The 26,120-nt window shown below is 42.6% G+C and overlaps 1 protein-coding gene across 5 annotated transcripts in view; it reads left to right on the forward strand.

The window, feature by feature from the left end:
• Window positions 1–26,120, forward strand: part of LOC110072299 (rho GTPase-activating protein 7) — a 128,991-nt gene that overhangs the window by 81,011 nt on the left and 21,860 nt on the right. For 3 of the 5 annotated variants that reach the window (XM_020780508.3, XM_020780503.3, XM_078385820.1), the window contains exons 2-3: window positions 22,745–22,816; window positions 22,965–23,046. In XM_020780508.3, coding sequence (XP_020636167.3) covers window positions 22,807–22,816; window positions 22,965–23,046 — 92 coding nt within the window. In that variant the 5' untranslated portion in view covers window positions 22,745–22,806. Of the gene's footprint in view, window positions 1–15,027; window positions 15,175–15,652; window positions 15,829–22,744; window positions 22,817–22,964; window positions 23,047–26,120 lie in introns of those variants that run through there. The other 2 variants (XM_020780507.3, XM_020780506.3) reach the window with 2 other exon arrangements.

Consider the following 26,120-nt stretch of genomic DNA (forward strand, 5'->3'; position numbering starts at 1 on the left):
GTTTCCCATCTGTCGAGGTCCATTCCTAAGGCCTTCAGATCCCGCTTGCAGATATCCTTGTATTGCAGCTGTGGTTTCCTTCTGGGGAGCTTTCCCTGCACTAATTCTCCATACAGGAGATCTTTTGGAATCTGACCATCAGCCATTCTCACGACATGCCCAAGCCAATGTAGACGTCACTGTCTAAGTAATGCATACATGCTAAAAAATTCTGGCTCATTCTAGGACTACTCTATTTGGAACTTTATCCTGTCAGGTGATACAAAAAATATGTTGGAGACAATGCATATGGATGTGTTGAGCTTCCTCTCCTGCCATATACAAAGGGACTCACTGCAGTACAGGAATGTACTTAGGACACAGGTTCTATAGACCTGAATCTTGGTATATGCCATCAGCTTCTTAATAAGCTATACTCTCTTTGTGAGTCTAGAGAACATGGTAGCTGCTTTGCCAATGTGTTTATCCAGCTTGGCATCTAGGGAGAGGGTGTCAGAGATAGTTGAGCCAAGGTACACGGAATCATGAACAACCTCCAGTTCTTGTGTGGAGATGGTCATAGAGAGAAGTGAGTCCATGCCCTGGCCCATGACTTGTGTTTTCTTCAGGCTGATTGTTAGTCCAAAATCTTGGCAGGCCTTACTAAAACAATTCACAAGTTGTTGGAGGTCTTCAGCAGAATGGGCAACAACAGCTGCATCATCGATGAACAGGAAGTCCCACATGCATTTCAACTGGACTTTGGTCTTCACTCTCAATCTAGAGAGATTAAAGAGCTTTCCATCTGATCTAGTCCAGAGATAGACACCTTCTTTTGCAGTTCCAAAAGCATGCTTCAGCATGACAGCAAAGAAGATCCCAAACAGAGTCAGTGTGAGGTCACAGTTCTGTTTCACTCTGCTTTGGATGTCAAAGGGATCTGATGTTGAGCCATCAAAAACTACAGTGCCCTTCATTTCCTCATGAAAGGACCTGCTGATGTTAAGGAGTTGAGGTGGACATCCAATCTTGGAAAGTATTTTTAAAAGGCCGTCCCTGCTAACCAAATCAAAGGCCTTTGTAAAATCTATGAAGGTCGCAAAGAGTGGTTGTTGTTGTTCCCTACTTTTCTCCTGCAACTGTCTGAGGGAAAATACCATGTCAATCATTAGTTTAATCAGTTTAATCATTAAATTAGTGTTATATGCTGCCAAATTGCTATCAGGTAATAGCTGCCCTAAGAATTAATGAATTTTTAAAACTCCTGCATTAACAGCCCTACCGAGGCTGTGTCTTCCTTAATTGATTAAATCCATCTCATTTTAAATCGTCTTATCTTTCTGCTGCCTTCAAATTTTCTCAGCATTATTCTCTTTTCCAGGGAGTTTTCTCTTCATATGATATACTGGATATACAATAGTCTCAGTTTAGTCAATTGTGCTTCTAGAGAAAGTGCTGGTTTAATTTAATTTAAAACCTGTTTGTTGGTTGGTGGGCGTGTGGGTGGGGTTGGGTTCATTCATTCATTCATTCATTCATTCATTCCTGATAATCCCTGGTATCTTTAAAGGTCTCTTGGAACACCACATTTCAAATTAATCATTTTTCCCTCATTAGTCTTTCTCCATCATCCAGCTTTCACATCCATTCATAGTAACGGGGAATACCATAGTACAAATGATCTTGGCTATGCTTTCTAGTGATATATCCTTAGATTCTTCTACGAGACTCATAAGATCTGTTCAACCTCTAGTTCTTTTCTAATTTCTAGGAATCTGTTTTCCCTCAGACAACAGAACTTCCTCAGGATGCATACCTCAGCAATCAGAATTACATAATGCCAGTGGTAACCCGAGGTATCCCATTGCTGCCATCTTCATCTCTCCCATTCTCACTACATTCTTGCCACTGATCATCTCCCAAGGCAGCCTACTCTGAGGACCCTTTAGAGCCAGTAAAGAGGTCCTCCTGGTGTTAAGGGGCAATGCAATTTTTGCTCCTGACATCCGACCACTGGAACTGCCAGAGGCACATCCCCTTCCATGTAACTGTATGAAGGCTGAATATTTATATTCTCTCCCTCCCACGATTCTCCAGCATTGACTATGCTGGTAACAGCTGATGGGAATTGCAGCCGCATGATATCTAGGGGACCGTATTTCATCCCCAGTCCTAAAAAGACCTCTGAACAAATGCAAATAGGGGTGATCCTTCTCCCCTTCCCTGTGCATGGTTGTTTTACCCATCATGATGTTTGAGGTGAGTGTAGGATGGCCACCAACAGATGTGAAATCAAAAGATAAAAAATTGTGCCAAAAAGTGAGATCCCACATTGCTATTCTATGTCTCCCTACCATTAGGGAAAAGTACTCTCTTACAAAATGTTTCTAAATTCTAGTTATGAGACTCTTTGCAAACCACAGACTGTTTTGTATTGTGGCAATGAATTCTAGGAGTTCTTTGACATGTGTTCACACCGTTGAGCAAACCTAAACTTGCTATGGATCAAACCATGAGTTATGTCTAGACTAAAGCCCTGTAAGTGAAATAAAAGGCTGCTTCTCTTCTAGACAGCCAGTTAAATCAGGACACCAGATTACAACACAAGATCTTGACCTTGAAGAAATGCTGAGAATCTACCCGCAACTCCAGTTCTGAATTTAGGTGCCTTTCTTGTGGCAGTGAGATATAGACACAGACTCATACATGATTCATTCCATATATGCTGTGTGCCTCTGAATATATTACTAAGATTGATTGATTTACCCTCAATGCATATGCTACCTTTCTATGGAAATGTACTCAAGGCAGTCAAAAAGTGGGAGGAAAGAAACCTAAAATCACAATATAATCACAAAGTTAAATCAACAGCAAATTGGCATTTTAAAATATAAAAAAGAGAAGCACCAAATATTTAAAAACATACACAAACTTACTCTCACCCAGCCCTGTAGCTTAAATCAAGTTGGTAGAGTAGACCCAGTGAATCAATGCAATTTGGATAAATGTAGACTTGTCATTTAGGAATTGAATCAGTGGGTCCACTTTAGTTGGGACTAGCAGTTGGATTTAGCCCTGTCAGGTAACCTGTGACATATAATTGTTTATTTGGAAGCTTTCATTTGTCAAGAGAAGAATCTGAAACTACTGAATTTAGAAGTAGTAAAGAAGACGGGGTTTCCTCCTTTGGACTTGAAGAGATACTGTGATCTACTACACCAATGTATTAATATGGCTATATTATTACTAGGTACTGCTATTACAAATGGGCATTGTGTATTTATGAATGTGTAATAGTTCTGCACACATTTGGCTTTTACTGAATTGTTCCAAACTGAATGTTTTACACTTTGTTATTACTTAATCCCCTGCATATGTTGTCCAGTTAAGTGTAATCAGAATGCAGTTTGTACTTATTCTGATGTTTTTGTATAGGAAAACAAATGTGTTTCTTACAGATCTATTTGCTGCTGTCATTAGGCTTTTAGGCATCCTTCAGTCTCGAGAGACTATGGTAACATGCTCTGAATAGAGGACTTGGAAGAGCATTTAGTGTGCCTGAGAAGGCCAATATCAGAGTGTCAATCCCTTCCACACTGAAGACAAATACAATCTGTTCCCTGTCCAGCTCCCTGATTTTGCTGGTTCCGAGATAGCCTCTTTACCTTGGCCTGCTGAACAAGTGTCTCTTCAAATTGGGAGAGGTCTTGCTGCACCGCGTGCCTCCAGATTGAACGCTCAGATGTCAAGTCTCCCATCTGTTGAGGTCCATTCCTAAGACCTTCAGATCCCGCTTGCAGATCTTGTACTGCAGCTGTGGTCTCCCTCTGGGGCGCTTTCCCTGCACTAATTCTCCATACAGGAGATCTTTTGGAATCTGACCATCAGCCATCCTCACAACATGCCCCAGCCAATGTACAGGTCGCTGTCTCAGTAACATATACATGCTAAAAATTCCAGCTCATTCTAGGACTAATGTATGTGGAATTCTATCCTGTCAAGTGATACCAAAAATGTGTCAGAGACAACACAAATGAAACATGATCAGCTTCCTCTCCTGCCATACACAAAGTGTCCAGGACCCACTGCAATACACGAGTGTACTCAGAACACAGGCTCTATAGACCTGGATCTTGGTGTATGCCGTCAGCTTCTTATTAAGCTATACTCTCTTTGTGAGTCTAGAGAACATGGTAGCTGCTTTGCCAAGGCGTTTATCCAGCTTGACATCTAGAGAGAGGGTGTCAGAGATCGTTGAGCCAAGGTACACGGAATCATGAACAACCTCTGATTCTTGCGGTTAGATGGTAATAAAGGGAGGTGAGTCCATGCCCTGGCCCATGGCTTGTATTTTCTTTATGCTGATTGTTAGTTCAAAATCTTGGCAGGCCTTGCTAAAACAATTCACAAGTTGTTGGAGGTCTTCAGCAGAATGGGCAACAACAGCTGCATCATCAACGAAGAGGAAGTCCTGCATGCATTTCAGCTGCACTTTGGTCTTCACTCTCAATCTAGAGAGATTAAGGAACTTTCCATCTGGTCTAGTCCAGAGATAGACACCTTCTGTTGCAGTTGCAAAAACGTGCTTCAGTATGACAGCAAAAAAGATCCCAAACAGGGTCGGTGTGAGGTCACAGTTCTGTTTCACTCTGCTTTGGATATCAAAGGGATCTGATGTTGAGCCATCAAAAACTACAGTGCCCTTCATTTCCTCATGAAAGGACCTGATGATGTTAAGGAGTTGAGGTGGACATCCAATCTTGGAAAGTATTTTAAAAAGTCCATCCCTGCTAACCAAGTCAAAGGCCTTTGTGAGATCTATGAAGGCCACAAAGAGTGGCTGTTGTTGTTCCCTGCATTTCTACTGCAACTGTCTGAGGGAAAATATGTCGGTGGTGGATCTATTAGCTCGAAAACCACACTGTGATTCTGGATACACTCTGTCTGCAAGCACCTGAAGTCTCTTCAGCACAACACGGGCCAGCAGCTTCCCTACCACGCTGAGAAGAGAGATACCACGGTAGTTATTGCAGTCACCCCTGTCGCCTTTGTTCTTATACAATGTGACGATGTTTGCGTCCTTCATGTCCTGTGGTACTCCACCTTCTTTCCAGCAAAGACAAAAGAGTTCATACAGCTCAGTGGTGATGATCTCTTTACAGCACTTCAAAACTTCAACGGGGATGTTGTCCTTTCCAGGTGCCTTGCCAGAGGCAAGGGAATCCAAGGCCATTTTTATTTCTGCTAAAGTTGGTTCACTGTCCAGCTCTTCCAAGAGAGGCAGGCACTCAATGTTATTTAGTGCCTCTTCCGTTACTACATTCTCTTTGGAATATAGCTCAGAGTAGTGCTGCACCCAGCGTTCCATCTGCTGTGCTCGGTCTTGGATGATCATGCCAGTAGCAGACTTCAAAGGAGCAGATTTCTTCTGTATTGGACCTAAAGCCTGTTTGATACCGTCATACATTCCCTTGGTGTTACCTGTGTCCACTGCTGTCTGTTTCTGAGAGCAGAGCTGAAGCCAATAATCAATGGAACATCTCCTGGAAGCCTGTTGGACTTTGCTACAAGCAAGTTGAAGAGCCTGCAGGTTGTACTCACTAGGACAGGCTTTGTATGCTGCCAGAGCTCTCCTCTTATCCTCCATAGCTGGCATCAACTCCTCCGAATGGGCTTCAAAACAGTCTGCCATCTTTTGGTCTTCTTGCCAAATGTGGACAAGGCGGTATTATAAACAGAATTCTTCAAATGTTCCCATTGTTCAGGTGCATTTGCATCAGCCGGGTGGAAGGGTTTCCTCAAGCGCTTGGGCAAATTCCTCCACTTTTCTTTGATCACGAGTCTTGCTGATGTCAATACGTGGTCTTCCTCCCTTTTTCATGTGATTCAATCTCTTTGCTTGCAGTTTTACTCTACTACACACCACAGAGTGATTGGTATCACAATCAGCACCCTGATAACTGTATGTGATTGTAATACTAGGAAGGTTAGAATGTCTAGTGAGGATCAAATCAAGCGGATGCCAACGTTTCGATCTTGGATGTCTCCAGAAAACTCTGTGTTGAAGCTTCGTATTAAAGAATGTGTTGCTGACCCAAAGACCACAATAACAGCAAAATTCCAGCAAGTGTTGGCAATTTTCGTTCATCTTCCCAATGCCAAAAGGGCCTAGACAAGTGGGCCAAGAACTGTGATCAGCACCAACTCTAGTGTTAAAGTCTCCAAGAATGAACAGTGGTTCTCTCTCGGGGATTTTTTTGATAGTAGCTGCCAGATCATTGTAGAATTTGTCTTTGACTTCTGTTGTGGATGACAATGTTGGTACATATGCACTAATGAGGGTGACTGCTGATGATTGGAGGTGCAGAGACGGGATTCTTTCACTTCCCACAGTAGGTAGAACAATGGATCTCAGCAGAGTATTTCTGACTGCAAAGCCAACACCATATTCTCTGGTCTCATTCAATGGTTTTCCATGCCAGAAGAATTTTCTTTTTTACAGATTCCATGTCTGGCAATCTCGTCTCTTGCAAGGCAACAATATCTATCTGCAGCCTACTAATTCCATGTCGATGACATCTGTCTTGCACAAGTTGTCTATTTCCTGCAGGTCATCAGAAAAGCCAGGGGTCATTGTCCAATCATTACAGGTGCCCAACTTTAGGGCAGAAGTTTTCTTATGATTGTTGCATGGTGCAGGGTTATCGATCTTGTCAGCTTTCACCCAAAACCCCCCACACCCCATGAGGTTAACAGACCGTGGCAAAGCAGCACCTTACTGGCTGGGGACTGCCCAGCTTAAGTGGGGCAGTAGCTACCTAGTGAGGTGCTATGACCTCTCCCACCATCAGAAGTAGCCCCTGGCATCATGCTCTATGCCAATCAAGCAAAGACTTATAACTGGTAACTGCTACTTCTCATGTTATTTCGACGCTGTATGCAAAGCTGGAGTGTTCTCTCCAGGGCACGAAGCCTGGATAAAATAATATGGAGGATAGGCTGTTACCCAAGCAGCAAATCCGCCCTCTCCACATCACTGAAATAGTCCAATGGAAAGGCAAGAGCCAATACAACTGGTTCCAGTGATGTTGCAGGAGTTGCCAGAATGGCACAAACTGCCTCCAAGACTCCAGCTCCGGATTTTGCATTATCATTACAGTGGGGTCTTGACTTGAGAACTTAATCCGTATTGGAAGGTGGTTGTCAAGTCAAAAAGTCTGTAAGTCAAGTCTCCATTGACCTACAGTGCATTGAAAACCGATTAATCCCGTAACAGGCTGTTTTTGTTCCATTTGGTTTTTTTCTGGTCTGTAAGTCAAATCTCAGTCTGCAAGTCAAACCTAAATTTTGCGGCCTGAGAAGTCTGTAACTCAAAAAGTCTGTAAGTCAAGCCGTCTGTAAGTCAAGGGTCCACTGTAGTCTTAAACACACCTTTTTGAAAGAATTGATCCTATACCTCCACCAAGTCAAGCAATCTCTTGAAATGATTACTCTGGAAGGTGAAAGGAGAAAGTGCAAAAGGAGGATTATAGGTGAATGTTAGTAAGACAAAAATCATGACTTATGTTTTTTCTGAATGTGACCTTATATATTGTTAATTTATAAGGAGACACTGAAAGAAACAGAGACTGATCATATGCACTGAGAATCATTTATTTTCTGTGAACAGATTTCCAGGCAAAACCTAAGTATAAAAGTGTCTGCCAAAGTGAACTTTTCCACAAAAGTTCAAATTAAAATGTAATCGTTTTTAAGGTGCTGCATGTTTTTGTCTTGTTTTGTTTCTTTGGATTTGGCCTGATATGCTTGCACAGACTAACACAGCTACCACTTCTAAAACTATTGCCTGCATGATGTAGAAAAAGCAATATATAATCTTAGAATTCTGTGTGAATAGGTACAATATCATTAATTTTCCTGAGACAGCTGAACAGTTATCATGTGAATTAACATAAATTAAATCGATACATACAAAAATGTGTCTGTAGAGTCTTAAAAGAGCTTACAGATACATTGAACATTAATCTTAAATAAGGCACAAATGATGAGAAGTCTAACTATATTCTTCTTCATGGATTGCTGCCTTGTCGTGGCGAAGGGGCTTGAGTAACTCAGAGAAACTATGGGCTATGCCGTGCAGGGACACCCAAGACGGACAGGACATAGTGGAGAGTTCCGACTAAACGCAATCCACCTGGAGTAGGAAATGGCAAGCCACTCCAGTATCTTTGCCAAGAACGCCCCATGATCAGAAACAAAAGGCTAAAAGATATGACGCTGGAAGATGGGCCCCTCAGGTCGGAAGGCGTCCAACATGCTACTGAGGAAGAGCGGAGGACAAGTACAAGTAGCTCCAGAGCTAATGAAGTGGTTGGGCCAAAGCCGAAAGGACGCTCAGCTGTGGACGTGCCTGGAAGTGAAAGGAAAATCCAATGCTGCAAAGAAAAATACTGCATAGGAACCTGGAATGTAAGATCTATGAACATTGGGAAGCTGGAGGTGGTCAAACAGGAGATGGCAAGAATAAACATCGACATCCTGGGCATCAGTGAACTAAAATGGACAGGAATGGGCGAATTCAGCTCAGATGATTATCATATCTACTATTGTGGGCAAGAATCCCGTAGAAGGAATGGAGTAGCCCTCATAGTCAACAAAAGAGTGGGAAAAGCTGTAATGGGATACAATCTCAAAAATGATAGAATGATGTCAATACGAATCCAAGGCAGACCATTCAACATCACAATAATCCAAGTTTATGCACCAACCAGCATTGCTGAGGAGACTGAAATTGAACAATTCTATGAAGATTTACAACACCTTCTAGAACTGACACCAAAGAAAGATGTTCTTCTCATTCTAGGGGACTGGAATGCTAAAGTAGGGAGCCAAGAGATAAAAGGAACAACAGGGAAGTTTGGCCTTGGAGTTCAGAACGAAGCAGGACAAAGGCTAATAGAGTTTTGTCAAGAGAATAAGCTGGTCATCACAAACACTCTTTTCCAACAACACAAGAGGCGAACCTATACATGGAAATCACCAGATGGGCAATATCGAAATCAGATTGATTATATTCTCTGCAGCCAAAGATGGAGAAGCTCTATACAGTCAGCAAAAACAAGACCTGGAGCTGACTGCAGTTCTGATCATCAGCTTCTCATAGCAAAATTCAAGCTTAGACTGAAGAGATTAGGAAAAACCACTGGGCCACTCAGGTATAATCTAAACCAAATCCCTTATGAATACATAGTGGAAGTAAAGAACAGATTTAAGGAACTAGATTTGGTGGACAGAGTGCCTGAAGAACTTTGGATAGAGGCTCGTAACATTGTCCAGGAGGCAGCAACGAAAACCATCCCAAAGAAAAGGAAATGCAAGAAAGCAAAGTGGCTGTCCAACGAGGCCTTAGAAATAGCAGAGAGGAGAAGGGAAGCAAAATGCAAGGGAGATAGGGAAAGTTACAGAAACTTGAATGCAGACTTCCAAAGAATAGCAAGGAGAGACAAGAGGGCCTTCTTAAATGAACAATGCAAAGAAATAGAGGAAGATAACAGAAAAGGAAAGACCAGAGATCTGTTCAGGAAAATTGGACATATTAGAGGAACATTTTGCGCAAAGATGAACATGATAAAAGACAAAAATGGGAGGGACCTAACAGAAGCAGAAGACGTCAAGAAGAGGTGGCAAGAATACACAGAGGAATTATATCAGAAAGATGTGGATATCCCGGACAACCCAGACAATGTAGTTGCTGACCTTGAGCCAGACATCCTGGAGAGCGAAGTCAAGTGGGCCTTAGAAAGCCTGGCTAACAACAAGGCCAGTGGAGGTGATGGCATTCCAGTTGAACTATTTAAAATCTTGAAAGATGATGCTGTTAAGGTGCTACATTCAATATGCCAGCAAGTTTGGAAAACTCAACAGTGGCCAGAGGATTGGAAAAGATCAGTCTACATCCCAATCCCAAAGAAAGGCAGTGCCAAAGAATGCTCCAACTACCATACAATTGCACTCATTTCGCACGCTAGCAAGGTTATGCTCAAAATCCTACAAGGTAGGCTTCAGCAGTATGTGGACCGAGAACTCCCAGAAGTACAAGCTGGATTCCGAAGAGGCAGAGGAACTCGAGACCAAATTGCTAACTTGCGCTGGATTATGGAGAAAGCCAGAGAGTTCCAGAAAAATATCTACTTCTGCTTTATTGACTATGCGAAAGCCTTTGACTGTGTGGACCACAGCAAACTATGGCAAGTTCTTAAAGAAATGGGAGTGCCTGACCACTTTATCTGTCTCCTGAGAAACCTATATGTGGGACAGGAAGCAACAGTTAGAACTGGTCATGGAACAACTGAGTGGTTCAAAATTGGGAAAGGAGTACGGCAAGGCTGTATATTGTCCCCCAGCTTATTTAACTTATATGCAGAATACATCATGCGGAAGGCTGGACTGGAAGAAACCCAAGCCGGAATTAAGATTGCCGGAAGAAATATCAACAACCTCCGATATGCAGATGATACCACTCTGATGGCAGAAAGTGAGGAGGAATTAAAGAACCTTGTAATGAGAGTGAAAGAGGAGAGTGCAAAAAACGGTCTGAAACTCAACATCAAAAAAACTAAGATCATGGCCACTGGTCCCATCACCTCCTGGGAAATAGAAGGGGAAGATATGGAGGCAGTGTCAAATTTTATCTTCCTGGGCTCCATGATCACTGCAGATGGAGACAGCAGCCCTGAAATTAAAAGGCGCCTTCTTCTTGGGAGGAAAGCGATGACAAATCTGGACAGCATCTTGAAAAGCAGAGACATCACCTTGCCAACAAAAGTCCGAATAGTCAAAGCTATGGTTTTTCCTGTTGTGATGTATGGAAGTGAGAGCTGGACCATAAAGAAAGCAGACCGCCGAAGAATTGATGCCTTTGAATTGTGGTGCTGGAGGAGGCTCTTGAGAATCCCCTGGACTGCAAGGAGAACAAACCTATCAGTTCTAAAGGAAATCAACCCTGAGTGCTCACTGGAAGGACAGATCCTGAAGCTGAGGCTCCAGTACTTTGGCCATCTAATGAGAAGAAAAGACTCCCTGGAAAAGACCCTGATGTTGGGAAAGTGTGATGGCAAGAGGAGAAGGGGACGACCGAGGATGAGATGGCTGGACAGTGTCTGTGAAGCAACCAACATGAACCTGACACAACTCCGGGAGGCAGTAGAAGACAGGAGGGCCTGGCGTGCTCTGGTCCATGGGGTCACGAAGAGTCGGACACGACTAAACGACTAAACACACACACACTGACTATATTACAGAAGATGCTGCAATGAGGAGTCCTTAATGAATATACCAAGAATCATCTGGAGAACTGACGAACTGCCTATGTTTGCCGCTTTGCTGTTCCTTTAACTAATTTCAACTTTAAACTGTGTACTAGTTGCGGAATATTGATGAAGGACCAGGAAATATCCAACCCAGCCCTGTCAGTAAATGGCGTTTATGTAGCTATTTAATATCTAGTAAATGTAACAAGGACTAAAATTGTATATTGCTATACTTCTAACTTCTGCCTTGGTTGTTGAAGTGATATACAGTACTTTTCTTAAAATAAGTTTCTAAATTTAAGCAGAACCCTTTCTCCTCTTTCATTTTATGGGATATCTATATTTATTGCATGTAAGACTTCCTTTTTGCAATGTGGCATTTCAAATATGCTTCTCCTTAACTCTTGATAATTTGAGCTTTAGCTACAAATTAATGCTTCATGCACAATGGTTCCATCCACAGTGATTCCTGTGTATTGAATGAGATTGTTCAACAAGCCTTCATTGAAGCATGGCTGGCATACATACACGCATAGCAAGGTGATTTTATTTTAAGAAGTGTTGGGCAGTGGGAGGAGGTACCTGGGCAAAAGGGGGAAGAAAAAGAGCTCTAGAGCTCTGGTGATTTGCCCTTTGAGAAACTGAATTTAGATTAGGAATGTATGTACAGTATGCTGGTGATGGAATCCGTATGTGTTTTCCAAACACAGGTTACTGTGTGGAATGTTAGCCTTGCCTGACGGCTTAGTGGCATCTCTGAAATAGTGAACTAATTCCTTCTAAATAGTCTATGGAATATATTTCCCTGAAGGATTTCAAGAAATCACAAAGTAAGAATGTGGTGGTTTGTGCTCAGATATATAGTGGAAATCTTGCATATGAAGATGTTGTGTGTTTTTGCAACACTTTTTGAACACTTAGCCACTACAGTTTCTGAAGGGCTCTTGAAGGTATAGGTGAAGATTTTATTTTCCTCAGCCTGAGTTTTTGTAATATGCAGATATGAAGGTGAAGCATTTGACTAGGTGATGAAAAGCTGAGGGACTCTCCACCACACATTTATACCAGATATTTACCTAAAAATATAGTGCCACACCATAGCATAGCCTGGACTCAAAAGCTGCAATGGAACTGTGGAAGCTAAAAAGATGATTATAGCAGCTATGCAGAGCAAATCAATATTCTACAAGACAATTCTAAAAATAGAGGCAGCCCACCAAAACTTATAACTTTGAAACTGGGCTTCAGATCCGCACGAAATTTGGCACAAGTGTAGTAGTCTGCTTCTGCTCACCGCCAAAGTTGGGGAGGTTTGGACAAAGGGTTTTTGAGTTATGATTTTTAAATATAAAGCTGGCCCCCAATGCAGAAATAGGTGCTCCTATACAATACCAGATTTAAAACAGCCCATATAAATAGAAAATACCAATCTTCTTTATTTTGGAAGAGAATGTTTGTCCCGACCTGCTTTTTTTTTAATTTGGAAAGAATCCAAACTATAGCAGCTGAAATATTGATTCTCAAAAAAGGTCTTTCAAAGGTGGAAAACAGTGATTTTGTTATAAACTAAGCATGCCTGGAAATGATATACCAGAAAGATCTTTAGCCCAGAGAGGGAGATATTTGGAGGGCAATGAAATGCCACAGAAACAAGTCAAGACAGGTTTTCTTAGAAGAGTAAAAATAAATAAATAAATAAATAAATAAATAAAAAAATAAAAACAGGACATTTTGCCATGTATCTCCAGGGAATTATCATACAATTTTGCCGTGCACATTCAAAATATTTCCGCATTACAAAAGCACAAATCAGCTGTATTTGTCCCAGCCCCAAGTGTTTTCAGTAAACATTCTCTCAGGATTTCTGAAACCAGGCTTCTGACATACATCTTAGATAATTACCTGACATATGCTTTGAATGCATTCCTGCATTGAGCAGGGGGTTGGACTTGATGGCCTTGTAGGCCCCTTCCAACTTCACTTTTCTGTATTCTATGATCTTCTAGGGGGAGCTCCAGGTCTGGGACAATTGGAACTTCTGACCCTGTCAGTCTGACTCTGAGGAGAACTTTTTAACTCTTCCTGGCCATTGCTACTGGAAAAGGGATTCTGCATCTGATTGTAAAAATATTTTATAAAGTATGGCATTTAAGAAAGAATAGAAAACAAATATTCAAAGTTCACTCGTTTAAGGTGTGAAATTATTCTTTTTTGCTTTATAGGTGGGCATGGTCTTACTTGATGTTCACAGAACTTCGGTGCTTCTACCCTGTCATAGTTTCAACGATTCCACTCAAAACTCAAACAACAAAACTCCAGAGATGTTATGTGCTATCAAGTCACTTCTGATGTGTGGTGACTAAAGATGGGCATGAACCGGGAAAACAGTGGTTCATGATTTGTAGCTATTCAAGAACTACAAACCATGAACTTTCCAATGAAACAAACTGTTTTGTGGGTTCATAAAATTCAGGACTTCTGTGAGAGATAGAATGGTCCCTGCATGAGTTAGATATGCCAAACTTCAGCTGACTCTCCTTCCCACCCCTCCAAGTTTGGCAAAGATTGGAGTTGGGGCATCTGAGATTTAACTTCCCCTGCCCCCAGCAGGTCCTCCTAGAAAAGTGTTTTTTAACCAGCTGACGAGCACTTTCCTGGGAGAACCTGCTTTGGGGGGATTATAAAACGGGGGGGGGGAGCTGTAATCAGACATCCCAAAGTCAATCTTCATCAAACTTGGAGTAGGGGTGGGGAGGAGAGTCAGTCCAAGTTTGGTGAAGATTGGATTTGGGATTTCCAGGTTATAGTCCATGTCCAAATCATCATTGATAATGGTTTGGCTTTTCATTTTGTTCTGGGCAGATTTAAAGAAAACAGTTATGACAATTGTTTGTGTTTGGGTGAGAATGGTTAACTGATTAAAAAAAAGGAGTCTGCTTCTGGGATTTACCCTTCCTGGAAGTCTCTTTATGAATGGGAGTGAGGGCAAGAGAGGATCCTGGTGTAGACCATCTTATCTTGACTGCTGCAATATCAGGTCATTTCCTGGGGTTTTGAATTGTAGATTTTTGAAGAACCCTGCATTTCCTTCAAGCGGTGACACAAGTCCAGTAATGTGAGGGAAACAGGGTGGTGGTGTGGCGGCGCAAGCTCCATGTTGGGAGGGCATTTACTCCTCCTGACCCCTCCTGACGCCACCTCTGGCTTTGCTCTCTTGACTGACCCTGAGGGGAGAGAGGGCCTCGAGCGTGCAAGCATCCCATGCAAACCTCCAAAAATGGAAGCAGGCAGTTGTCCCTTTGCCTAAAATTGCCCAACCCCAGAGCAGAAAAGGAAATATCCTTTTCCCGCCCTCCAGTTTCAAGGCAGACCGTACAGCAGATAATTTCCTCAAGCGTCTGTCGCCAGAGGACCTGCCGAGGGCAGCGACTCCGACGTGTTCGCTGCGGTCGTTCCTGTCCCCCGCCCTTTCCCTCCTTTTTTTCTTCCTACACAAATGACAATGAGAAGTCGCCAGGAGGGGCGGGGGCGGCGACGGCAGCAGCAGCCTGCGGCCGCTTGACTCACCCACCCCCGCCACACTCCGCGGGGTGGCTGGCTGGCTGGCTAGGCGGAGCCGTCGGAGCGCCTTGCGCAATTCCCTCAGCCGCCCCGGCGAGCGCCTCGCGGACGCAGGGCACCCGCGGTGGCGCCAGAGGGTTGCCCAGCGCGCGTCGGGCACCTCGCGTGTAAAGAGGAGGCTGCGCGGGAGGGGCCGCCGCCTCGCTCGAAGCCGGCTCCACGTCCGCGGAGCTACCCGGTTCGGAGGACGGATGGCCGAGGGGTGGGTGGGCGAGTGAAGAGGCGCCAGCGGCGCGTTCAGCGGAGGACAGGATGATGCTCACGCGTAAGTGGCCGCCAGGTCGGTCTTTTTTTGGGGGGAGGGGAGGGGAGACCAGTGTGAGACCGGCGCGGAACGAGGGCAGCCGCGCTTGCCGCCCCCCCCCCCCGAGGAGCTCGGCCTTTGGGGCGACCGAAGAGACGAGGGATGATGGGGCGGCTGGCCGGGGCGGACGGGTCATCGACGGCGGACGGCGGTTTTCTTTCGAGGGTGTTGGGGGGGGTTATTCGCGGAGGAGGACGCGATGGACCGGGGGGGGGGCATCGTAGGTCGCTTTTAAAAAGCCTGTCCGTCTGTGTAGACGTGCGACGCCGACTCAGGCTTTTTGCTTGTGGACTTGTTACAGGAGGATGTGAAACACCTGGCGGGGAAATCGTAATGCGGAGGGGTTTTAAGTCAGCTAGCACTGATTTACCAGGGGAAGGGGGTCTTCTGGACTGTTGGGCGCTGAGAGGGGTTTAATTAGGAGAAGAAGAAGACTGTGGAGAGCCACTAAGAGGTTCCCCCGCGGCTGGATTCCCTCTTGGACGCCCAGATACTTAAACCTGAGGCTAGGTTTTTGTTGCGAGAGTGTAGGCTTGCTTGAGGAACCACAAACAAAATTAGAGCCTGACGTTATGCTGCTTCTAAACGGACCTAACTCAGCTCTGGCAAATCTAGGTCAGTAGCACAAGGTGGCTTGACTTCACACTGAGATCTCTGTTTTGAAGTCTCTAGACGGCCGGGAAAGCTCCGGGAAAGCGATTTGGACGGTCTCTCTGTTGCTTAATGGCTGTTCCTCTTGTGCCCAAGAATGCCGAGCGGGTTGGGCGGGATGTTCTTACTCAGTGGTGAACAGGAGAGTGCTTCTGTGTTCCCAGATGGTGCAAGTAACACAAAAGAAGCTTCTGTTGCTGGTGTGTAGGTTAACAGAGGGCCAATTTCAAGGATCTAGAACTTCCCCTCCTGCCCAAGAAGTCCTGGGTCAACTGGCAGCTATTGCCCATTTTGATGTAGTGGGGATGATATGGCTAGGAGATAACTGCAGAGTGATTTTCTCCATGCCAAAACACCATGAATGGAAGTTGTGGGTGAGGGAGGCCTGGTCTTTGACACGAAATCATACTGGTCTCATCACTAGGTCCCAAGTGGCAGCCAACAAGGAACCATATAAACAGAAAGCCGCACAAAGAATCCATCAATGAAGTTGCCTGGAGGTAGATGGTGATATAGGAAATGTACATTCCAGAGTTTGGCATGTGGTTGATGTAGCCGCTAGGCAGATCTCATGCATGTTTACTCTGGTTCTGGAGCAGATGGGGAACACTAAAGAAGAAAAATAAAGTTAAAGATATTAAGAACAAGAGGAGAAAGCAGCAAAGACTAGTTTAACGTTGGGGCAGCTAGTTTTTGGGTGTCTGAAGCAAAGAAGCATTGCTGAGTAACTCTGTATTGTGCTAGATGTTTTTGTTTTGTTGCCACAGTAAGATGAGTGCCACTAAAGGCAAGGCAGTAACACAACAAAGGGCATTGGCACAAGTGTCCTGGGAGCAAAGCTGTCATGGCAGAACTGAGTGGATTGGTTCCAGTTGTAAATACAGACTTGGCGCAATAGTCCAGTTCATTTGTCAGTGATATTTTCACTCTCCTTACCCATGTCCATGCTGTCTGGCGCTGATCAGAGTTGTGGCTGAAAATTTGGGAAGTGGCAGGTTGCATAGGTCTGCTTTATATCATGTGGGTTTAAATAAGTATCTTTTAGGATTGGAGTAGGCAACTTGAGACCCTCGATATGTTGCTGTACTATGTCTCCTGTTGTTCTTGATAGCGGTTGCTGGGAGTGTGTGACCAAAAACATCTGGAGTTCACAGTTTCCCATCCCATTTTAGAAGTTAGCTATTGATCTGGATTGCTGAAAAATATCATGGACATTTCTTTTAAAACTGTAGTTAGCATTTCTCCCCGGTAAGGATCATAGCAAAGTCATAAATGTTAGAAGTAGCAAAGGTTGTATTCCAATGCAAGCTTAGCTGACCAGGCTTTCAGACTTAAAAACTCTGATGTAAATATTTTCCAAAAAGCATAAAAATGTAGACAGTGAAAGCTAGAAGATACAAAATTGGTTGCCCCTGCGCATATGTACACAGGCATATCTCTCTACATAGCATTATTCTTCGTTCATTGTGTAGCTTTTCGTGAAATAGGCATAATTTATCAATTTAGGGGAAGAAATATGATGAAATAAATCCAGAGTTTCACAGAAGTTTCGTTCCATTCTCTTAGAAAATGAACTTTCTCTCTCTCTCTTTAAATAACTTTGTTTTAGTGCCATACGTGAATGAACTTTTATTGGTTTACATCAGCCTTCCCAGCTGGCACTTTCCACATGCGTTTTCCTGTAACCTCTATCATCCCTAACCCACATGGCCATACCTGCTTTACATAGATACAAAATAAACCATGTATGAAAATACCAAAAAATTATGATGGTGGTAGTTAATTTTAATACTGGAAAATTCTAAAGAAATCCTTTGAATTTTCCTAGTGGTCAAAGCCTGCCATCCCTCCTGCAAGATCCAAAACTACAGGCCTTCACAAATGTCTTTATGTAGGATTACAGCAAGTAGCTGAATAATGGGTTTCTTGAAACTGCAGGTCAAGTCCCTAACCATAAAACCTGACACTCCTAAAGTGCACTTCAGTTAGAGGTCTGACGCTTTTACTTCAGGCTGGGAACTGGGAGGAAAGTAAGATGTCTCACATTTGCTAGTCACCTGCAACTACTGTCTGTTGCCTACAGCTGTTCATAGTTGGTGGGCCAATAATCTCGAAACAATCATGGTCTACAGATGTATTTTGAGGTCATCAGACCTGAAGCCTCTTTGCAACACAGAAACAAAAAACATTGCCAGGGACAAGTTGAGGCTGGTAGTCAACAAGTGAAGCAAAAGGGGATTGGGAAAGAACAAGGAAAGCTATGTTATTGCCACCACAGGGAGAGACTAGATCAGGATGGCTGCAGGAGACTGCAAAACAGTAAGAACCAATTGCCAGCACCAAGATCAGGGAGCAGGTGAGTTGAATTTAAGCCTCAGTAACATCTAAGTTCAGTGAAAGTGACTGAACTGCTGGAAAGTGATTGAACAGTGGCTTAGGTATACGGTTGTGGAGCTAGAAGTTGGGAGTTTGATCCTCTGCTGTGCCTCCTTGATAGGGGCTGGACTCGATGATCCATAGAGTCCCTTCCAGCTCTGCAGTTCTAAGATTTATTTATATTATTGTTTTACCTGATTGGTAACCTATCCTTTGGGCAAGAAACTACAGGAAAGTCTTGAAGTACCTACATGATACTTCAGGTGTGAAGCAATGCAAACTAGAAATGTCTCTTGCCAGAGTGCCTGGTTGTGACATTTAGAAGAATGGAATGATCAACTGTTTCCAAAAAATGTATTCTCAAAGGCTTTCACAGCCGGATCTGATGGTTGTTGTGGGCTTTCTGGGCTGTTTGGCTGTGTTCTTAAGAACACGGCCAAACAGCCAAGAAAACCCATAAGAACCAACTTCCTAAAAAGACAAAAATTTTCCTGTTCAAAAGATGAGGTTTCCAAGGCAGCCAACCACCACCACTGTCTGATCCTTCTCCTTTCTGGGGTGGAGGTGGGAGTAAACTGCTTACCAAGTAGAAACCAAAGGCTTCAGAATGATTGCATAGAACACCATTGTACTAGTTGTAACGAGACAACAGGCTGAGGCAAAGAGGCAGTCCTGAAAGCAGCAAAATCAGGGAGCTGGACAGGGGACAGATTGTATTTGTCTTCAGTGTGGAAGGGATTGTCACTCTCGAATTGGCCTTCTCAGCCACACTGGATGCTGTTCCAAGTCCTCCATTCAGAGCATGTTACCATAGTTTCTCGAGACTGAAGGATGCCTTATCTAAATGAGAAGAGGACATTTCATTTCCAGCTTTGTACAAATACCCCAAGCTAGCCAGCCAGCCAGCCAGCTGGTTAGTGAGCAAAGCATTTTAAAAAAATTGACATGACTTTTATTGCACGCTTGCGATCAATAAAGACAAAGTAAAGCACAAGGGGACTATGTAACACCCACCTTAGTATTAGGGCTGGACCCAGGTAGCCACAGTAGCAGGCAGAACAGCTCCGACTGGTAAAAGTGTACCCTCAAAATGAGATGCAAAGTGTTGGGGGAAACCTTCCAGAGAAGATTTTGGAAAAAGCAGTGGGGCAAATCCTAGTCTGGAGCAGGCATCTGTTCAAGTAATTCCTTCCTCATCTTTTGTTTAAAAGATACTTGAAATGTGTTTCCTTTAAAATAAGTCACTGTGATTCCTAAGAAGCTTATTTTCAGGAGCATGTAAATGTTTGTTCCATGTACTCTCTCTTTCTCTTGTCTTGCTGCTAAAGAAAAAAAAACCTATTAATAAAAAACAACTGATTACAGCTTTTTATAGATTTCATGGGATGATATGCATGTGGCGTGAGAGTCCAGAGCTAGCTCTGATATCACTCAGTTCTTGTATGTAACACACATTTCCGGACTTCCTAAACATTTAAACAGCTGAAAGTTTCCACTTCCTGCTGGCCTCATTATTGTAAGATTAAAGCCTAAGTAGAGGTTCAAAATGAATTGCTCTCCTTTAACAATCACTGCAACATCTTTATGAGAGGTTATACAATGGGCCAGCAGTCTTGGCTATTTTTTAATTATTATTTTTTGAGACTGTAGAATAGGGTGCTTTATAGATCAAAGGGTTAAAAGACGTGTTGTTTGGTCAGATGCAACTGTAAGTGAAAACACAGTACGAATATGTTTGTTACTCTCATCAGTGTTTTGAGACAGAAATACTAAGTAAGTGCTGCCTGAAACCAAGCCAAATGTATAATGAAAAGGATCATTTAACACATTGGGCTATACTCTGGGACATTTTATTTCCAGTTATTTCAGAAAGACACATTTATAAATGCATGCCCATATGAAAATGTATTAAACATAAAAAGTAAAAATAAAACATCTTTTATCATGCCAGAAAAAAAATCTTCAATTTGTAGAAAAAGCAGAATTAAAGTCCCTCATTGAGAAACTAGAATAAAACTGTCTAGAGTCTGCCATTACAAGGGATGTGGGGACTTGCAGTATTTCTTCCTTGTGGAACTTCTGGCTTTTGCTCTTCCAGAAGTATGTTAAACATGTTTACATTTTTTAGGCATCTGGTAAATGTTTTGTAATGCTGCAAAGCTATGCTTTCCTCTTTTTCCTGTGGGAATGTTACAGTGTTATAGCCGCAGGACTTTGTAATTAATTGCCACAAAGCGACTAGTTAGTCCCTAACATCTGTTTTATTGCACTCAATATAGATGCTATAGATGGTGAGAGGGGAAACTAAAATACCTTTAATAATGAGTGGGGCAGAGTGGAGAATTATTGCTTCCTAAACAGTGCTATAGAGAACACTAAACACTGTAGAGCAACAAGCAGTTTTGGGGAAAATAGTGCATTTACTTTGACTTCCAAACACGATAATACAGTGCCTTATTTATTTATTTAAAATATTTTTATTCCACTTTTTTCTTTAAAAGGACCCAAGGTGACTTATATCATTAAAAAAACCAGTATTTAAAAACAAAGCAAAACACAAGATATTTTTTAAAAATTAAGCAAGTATTATATTAAAATGGTAAATTAAAACAATATTAAAACATATTTTAAACAACAGAGCACAACAATCCATTTTAAAAGCCCTCTTAGACCACCAGAGATTGAAGAAAGGCCTGCCTAGAGAGAAAGGTCGTTGCCTGCTTGCGGTAGGACAGGAAAGATGGGGCTTCTGGGCCTCCTGTGGGAGGGAGTTCCAGAGTCTGGGAGCAGCCACAGACAAGGCCCTCTCCTGTGTCCCCACCAAGTGAACCTGTGAGGATGGTGAGACTGAGAGAAAGACCTCTCCTTTTGATATTATAGCCTGGAAAGGCTCATAGAGGGAGATGTGGTCTTTTGGATAGCTTAGACCTAAGCCGTTTAGGAGTTTATAGGTTGGAACCAGTACTTTGAATTGTGCCCAGAAATGGATTGGCAGCCAGTGGAGCTGCTGTAACATGGGATTTATATGTTTCCTCTAACCAGCCTCAATTAACCATCTTGCTGTGTCGTTTTGGACCCTCTGGAGTTTCTGAACACTTTCCAGACACATATAGCGTGTTACAGTAATCCAGCCAAGATGTAACTAGGGCATGTGTCAGTATGGCCAGATCAGGCCTCTCAGACAACAGGTATAGCTGCCACACTAGTTTTAACTGTAAAAAGGCACTCCTGGCCAGTGCCAAAACCTGGGCATCCAGGCTCAGAGATGAATGCAGGAACACCTCCAAGCTGCATGAGTGTAACCCCATTCAGCACAGGTTGCAACCCTATTCTTTGCTCTGGTTTTTGACTGACCAGGAGCCTTGTCTGGATTAGGTTTCAGTTTATTCGCTCTCATCCAGTCCGTTACTGACACCTGGCACTGATTTCGAACCACAATAGCTTCCTTGGGTTTTGATGGAAAGGAGAGATTGAGCTGGGTGTCATCAGCATTTTGATAACACTGAATACCAAAACTCCGGACAACCTCCCCCAGAGGTTTCATGTAGATGTTACATAGAATAGGGGATAAAACAAAAAACCCTGAGGGACCTCATTTGGAAGGTTTGCTCCACAGACAATATCTTTGTGTTTAGATTAAGTTATTGCCAAGTATTTTTGTTGTCACTGATCCTTATGTATGGAAGATACATTAGAGAAGAAAAGTGGTAGGAATATTACATGTATATGTGTGTGTTATATGTGATGTCATATCAGAACTGACTTACAGTGACCCTAATAGGGGTTTCAAGGTAAGTGAGATATTTAAGGAGTGGTTTTACCAATTCTATTCTCCCTCTTCACCCCCTCCATGAGTTTCCATGGCCATGGCTGATTGGGGATTTGAAGCCAGATCTCCTGAGCCCTAGTCCATCATTCTGTCCACAACTCTATTATAATGCTATTATGTTGTGTAGAGAATAAATAGAATGTCAAATTATAACTCAAGATACATGGATTCAAATCCCTTCTTAGCCATGGGAACTTACTTGAAAGGTGGCATTGGTGAACATCTGTACACTTTGAAAGCCAAATTAAGATTGCCATTAATCTGAATTGACTTGGCCATATGTGACTACTGTTGATTAGAAGCTATTGCAGGCAAGTCTCTGTCTGTTGTTTTTGTGTGCAGAGTGAGAAATATATACAGTATATGAAGAGTCGTGTCTTACTGCTGCTGGATAGCTTGCTGGTTTAGGTATCTGGCTGCAGAGCCAAAAGTTGGGAGTTCGATTCTCCACGGTGCCTCCTTGACAGGGGCTGGACCCAATGATCCATAGGGTCTCTTCCAGATCTGCAGTTCTAAGATTATTATTATTACAATACAGAGTTGGAGGGGAGGGGAGAAAACTACATTTTTGGAAACAGAAAACCAGGAGTGATCTGAATGAATTGTATAACACAATTTGTTTGGTCATTATTGGAAAACCAGTCTTTAAAAGTTTTTTTTCCTCCTCTCTTTCAGAAATTGAGGCGAAAGAAGCCTGTGACTGGCTGAAAGCTGCTGGCTTTCCCCAGTATGCTCAGATGTTTGAAGGTACTGTGATGTTCTTGTGTTCCCAGATATGGAAATAATTAAATATTCAGCAAGATATCTGTTCGGGTTGGCTTATTTAGGCTAATTTAGAAAGTTATAAACATTACATTACTGCATTCAAAAAAACTTGATGTTTTGGACTTTTCAGATATGCAATTTCCTGTTGACATCACCATGGCAAGAAAAGACCATGAGTTCTTAGATGAAGATGCCATAGAATCTCTGTACAGGTAAATCTTTGCCCAGATACTGCTTTAGTCAGCTAAGTAGATGTGTAAAACTGAAAATGTTTGGCTTTCCATAAGGAAGATACCTAAACAGAATGATTAAGCATGTATCTTAAAACAGCTTCCTATTTTACTGTCTGAGGATATAAGTATTACACAGGAATTGTAGTGTTACAGTGTTATATTGTATACTGCTGTATATTGTCTCCCTGCTTATTTAACTTATATGCAGAACACATTATGCGAAAGGCTGGACTGGATGAATCCCAAGACGGAACCAAGATTGCTGGAAGAAATATCAACAACCTCAGATATGTAGACGATACCACTCTGATGGCAGAAAGTGAGGAGGAATTAAAGAACTTCTTAATGAGGGTGAAAGAGGAGAGCATAAAAAATGATCTGAAGCTCAACATAAAAAAACCTAAGGTCATGGCCACTGGTCCCATCACCTCCTGGCAAATAGAAGGGAAAGATATAGAGGTTACGACAGATTTTAGTTTCTTGGGCTCCATGATCACTGCAGATGGTGACAGCAGCCACAAAATTAAAAGCCGCCTGCTTCTTGGGAGGAAAGTGATGACAAACCTAGACAGTACCTTAAAAAGCAGAGACATCACCTTGCCGACAAAGGTCCACATAGTCAAAGCTATGGTTTTTCCAGTAGCTATGTATGGATGTGAGAGCTGGACCATAAAGAAGGCTGACCGCCGAAGAATTGATGCTTTTGAACTGTGGTGCTGGAGGAGACTCTTGAGAGTCCCCTGGACTGCAAGGAGATCAAACCTATCTGTTCTGAAGGAAATCAACCCTGAGTGCTCCCTGGAAGGACAGATCCTGAAGCTGAGGCTCCAATACTTTGGCCATCTGATGAGAAGAGAAGACTTCCTGGAAAAGACCCTGATGTTGGGAAAGTGTGAAGGCAAGAGGAGAAGGGGACGACAGAGGACAAGATGGTTGGACAGTGTCATCAAAGCTATCAATATGAATTTGACCAAACCCCGGGAGGCAGTGGAAGACAGGACGGCCTGGTGTGCTCTGGTCCATGGGATCACGAAGAGTTGGACACAACTTAACGACTAAACAACAACAAAGAGACACATGTGCATATAGCTATGTTGAATAGGAGCAATTGTGTTTTTGTCAATGCTTGCAATAATTGCTGGAGTTCCAATTGCGATTAATAATTGCTGGAGTTTACATTATACAGTGGTGCCTCGCATAGCGAGGTTAATCCGTTCCGGATTAACCTTCGCTATAGCGAAACATCGCTAAACGGAATTAAAAAAGCCATAGAAACGCATTGAACTTCGTTCAGTGCGTTCCTATGGCTTGAAAACTCACCGTTAAGCGAGGTTCTGCCATAGCGCCGCTATTTTCGCGCCCTCGGTAAGCGAGGGCAGGGCGCGAAAATGTGGCGCGGACCTTCCGGCGGCCATTTTGGAACCGCCGATCAGCTGTTCTCCCCCGCTTTGTTATGCGATATTCGCTAAGCGAATCGCTTAGCGAATATCGCAAAGCGAAAAATCGCCATGGGGCCATCGCTGAGCAAATGCTCCAGCGATGGCCCAGAGCGCCTCGTTATGCGATTTCATTGCTCAGCGAGGCGCTCGTTAAGCGAGGCACCACTGTAATGTATATTTCCGGATCACACAGAGTTTATCTTCAATAAGTTGTTGACATAGAATTTACCATATGGAAGAAATTAACTCATGAAACCAAACGTATGAACTAGACTTAACTCACACTTACAGTGTGTTGTGGAATATTCTGTCATACCAATATGATATTTCAGATGTTTAAACAGATCATCAGGGATTGGGGATCAATCTCCTTTGTATTCCTTCAGGGTCCGATTGTCAGGACGTGCTGAAGTTATTACTGAATCTAAAAGGCCAGCTTGCAGGAGCAAAGCAGACAAGATAATTATTTCGGTTTATTTTTCCAATTTCTCCTGTGGAGCTGGCAGTTCTCATTCATATTTTTCAAACTTTAGAGCACAAGTACTTTAAATGTATCACTTTTTGGTTATTGGCACAGAAATGGCAGTATGCTATCTGATGGGATGAGTCACCAAGAATTTGTTGTACCTGTACTCTAGCATCCACAGTGGTTTTCTGCTGGTTTTTAGTCACATTATAGGGTGCTTTATTTCACCTCAAGTCTTCAGTGGTTAAGAACACAAACAAATCTACCAAGAGCACCCGCAGGAGTCAAGCTTTCATAACTAATAAGATCTTTCAATTCTCCCTCCCCCTGTAATTCTCTCCTTCCCCAGAGAATTTATTGTGAAATGTCATTGGACATGATTGGAGTTTACATTTTGCTTACATTGCATTGCCTTTGGGCTGGGGGATAGATGGTTTATTAGGAAGATATTTTATATTGTCATGCTGCCCAGCTGCTCAATGGGCCAACTTATTTTTGTTCTAAGATCTCATCTCCTATGGAGTGACATTTTTAATATTTATTTGTTTCCTGATTTATTTAATATTTACTGTTTCATTTTTTAAAAAGATATTCAAATTGTCTATTGTATTTACTTTTATGATGCTACCCCCAGCTCAACTTTTCAAGTTGTCTAATGTTCCGAATATAAGTAGCATTCAGATTTAGATTTTGATGAGTAACTTAAACATACTTTGAAAAAATCAGGCACTGAAATCCTACTGAAAAGTTTGGTAAAATGTTGCAGGAACTAGTAATGCAGACATTTTACCAGAGAAGACATAATAGTTTAGCAACATGTTATAATTTCAGTTTTGAGGCATCACCTTCACAAATATTATGCTACTCCAACCCACACCCCAGGGACATACCAGAATAATTGCTTACTTGCAAACAAATTAGACAACAATATTGGTGTAAATATTGCTTAATTATTGCTTAATTTGTAAAGAAATTGGTTAAAGGCAATACATAAGTCATGCTTACATATGTTGGATCTTCATTCTTTTTAAAATAGTGGCTCGAGATAAAACAGTGAATATCCATTCAGCGAGTCCAATATAAACTTTAAAAAATATTACTTGATCTACTGTTGAGAGTTAATGTCCAGTATTTATTTGTGGACAGGA

Source organism: Pogona vitticeps, chromosome 2 (assembly GCF_051106095.1).
Source record: "Pogona vitticeps strain Pit_001003342236 chromosome 2, PviZW2.1, whole genome shotgun sequence".
Lineage (NCBI taxonomy): Eukaryota > Metazoa > Chordata > Lepidosauria > Squamata > Agamidae > Pogona > Pogona vitticeps.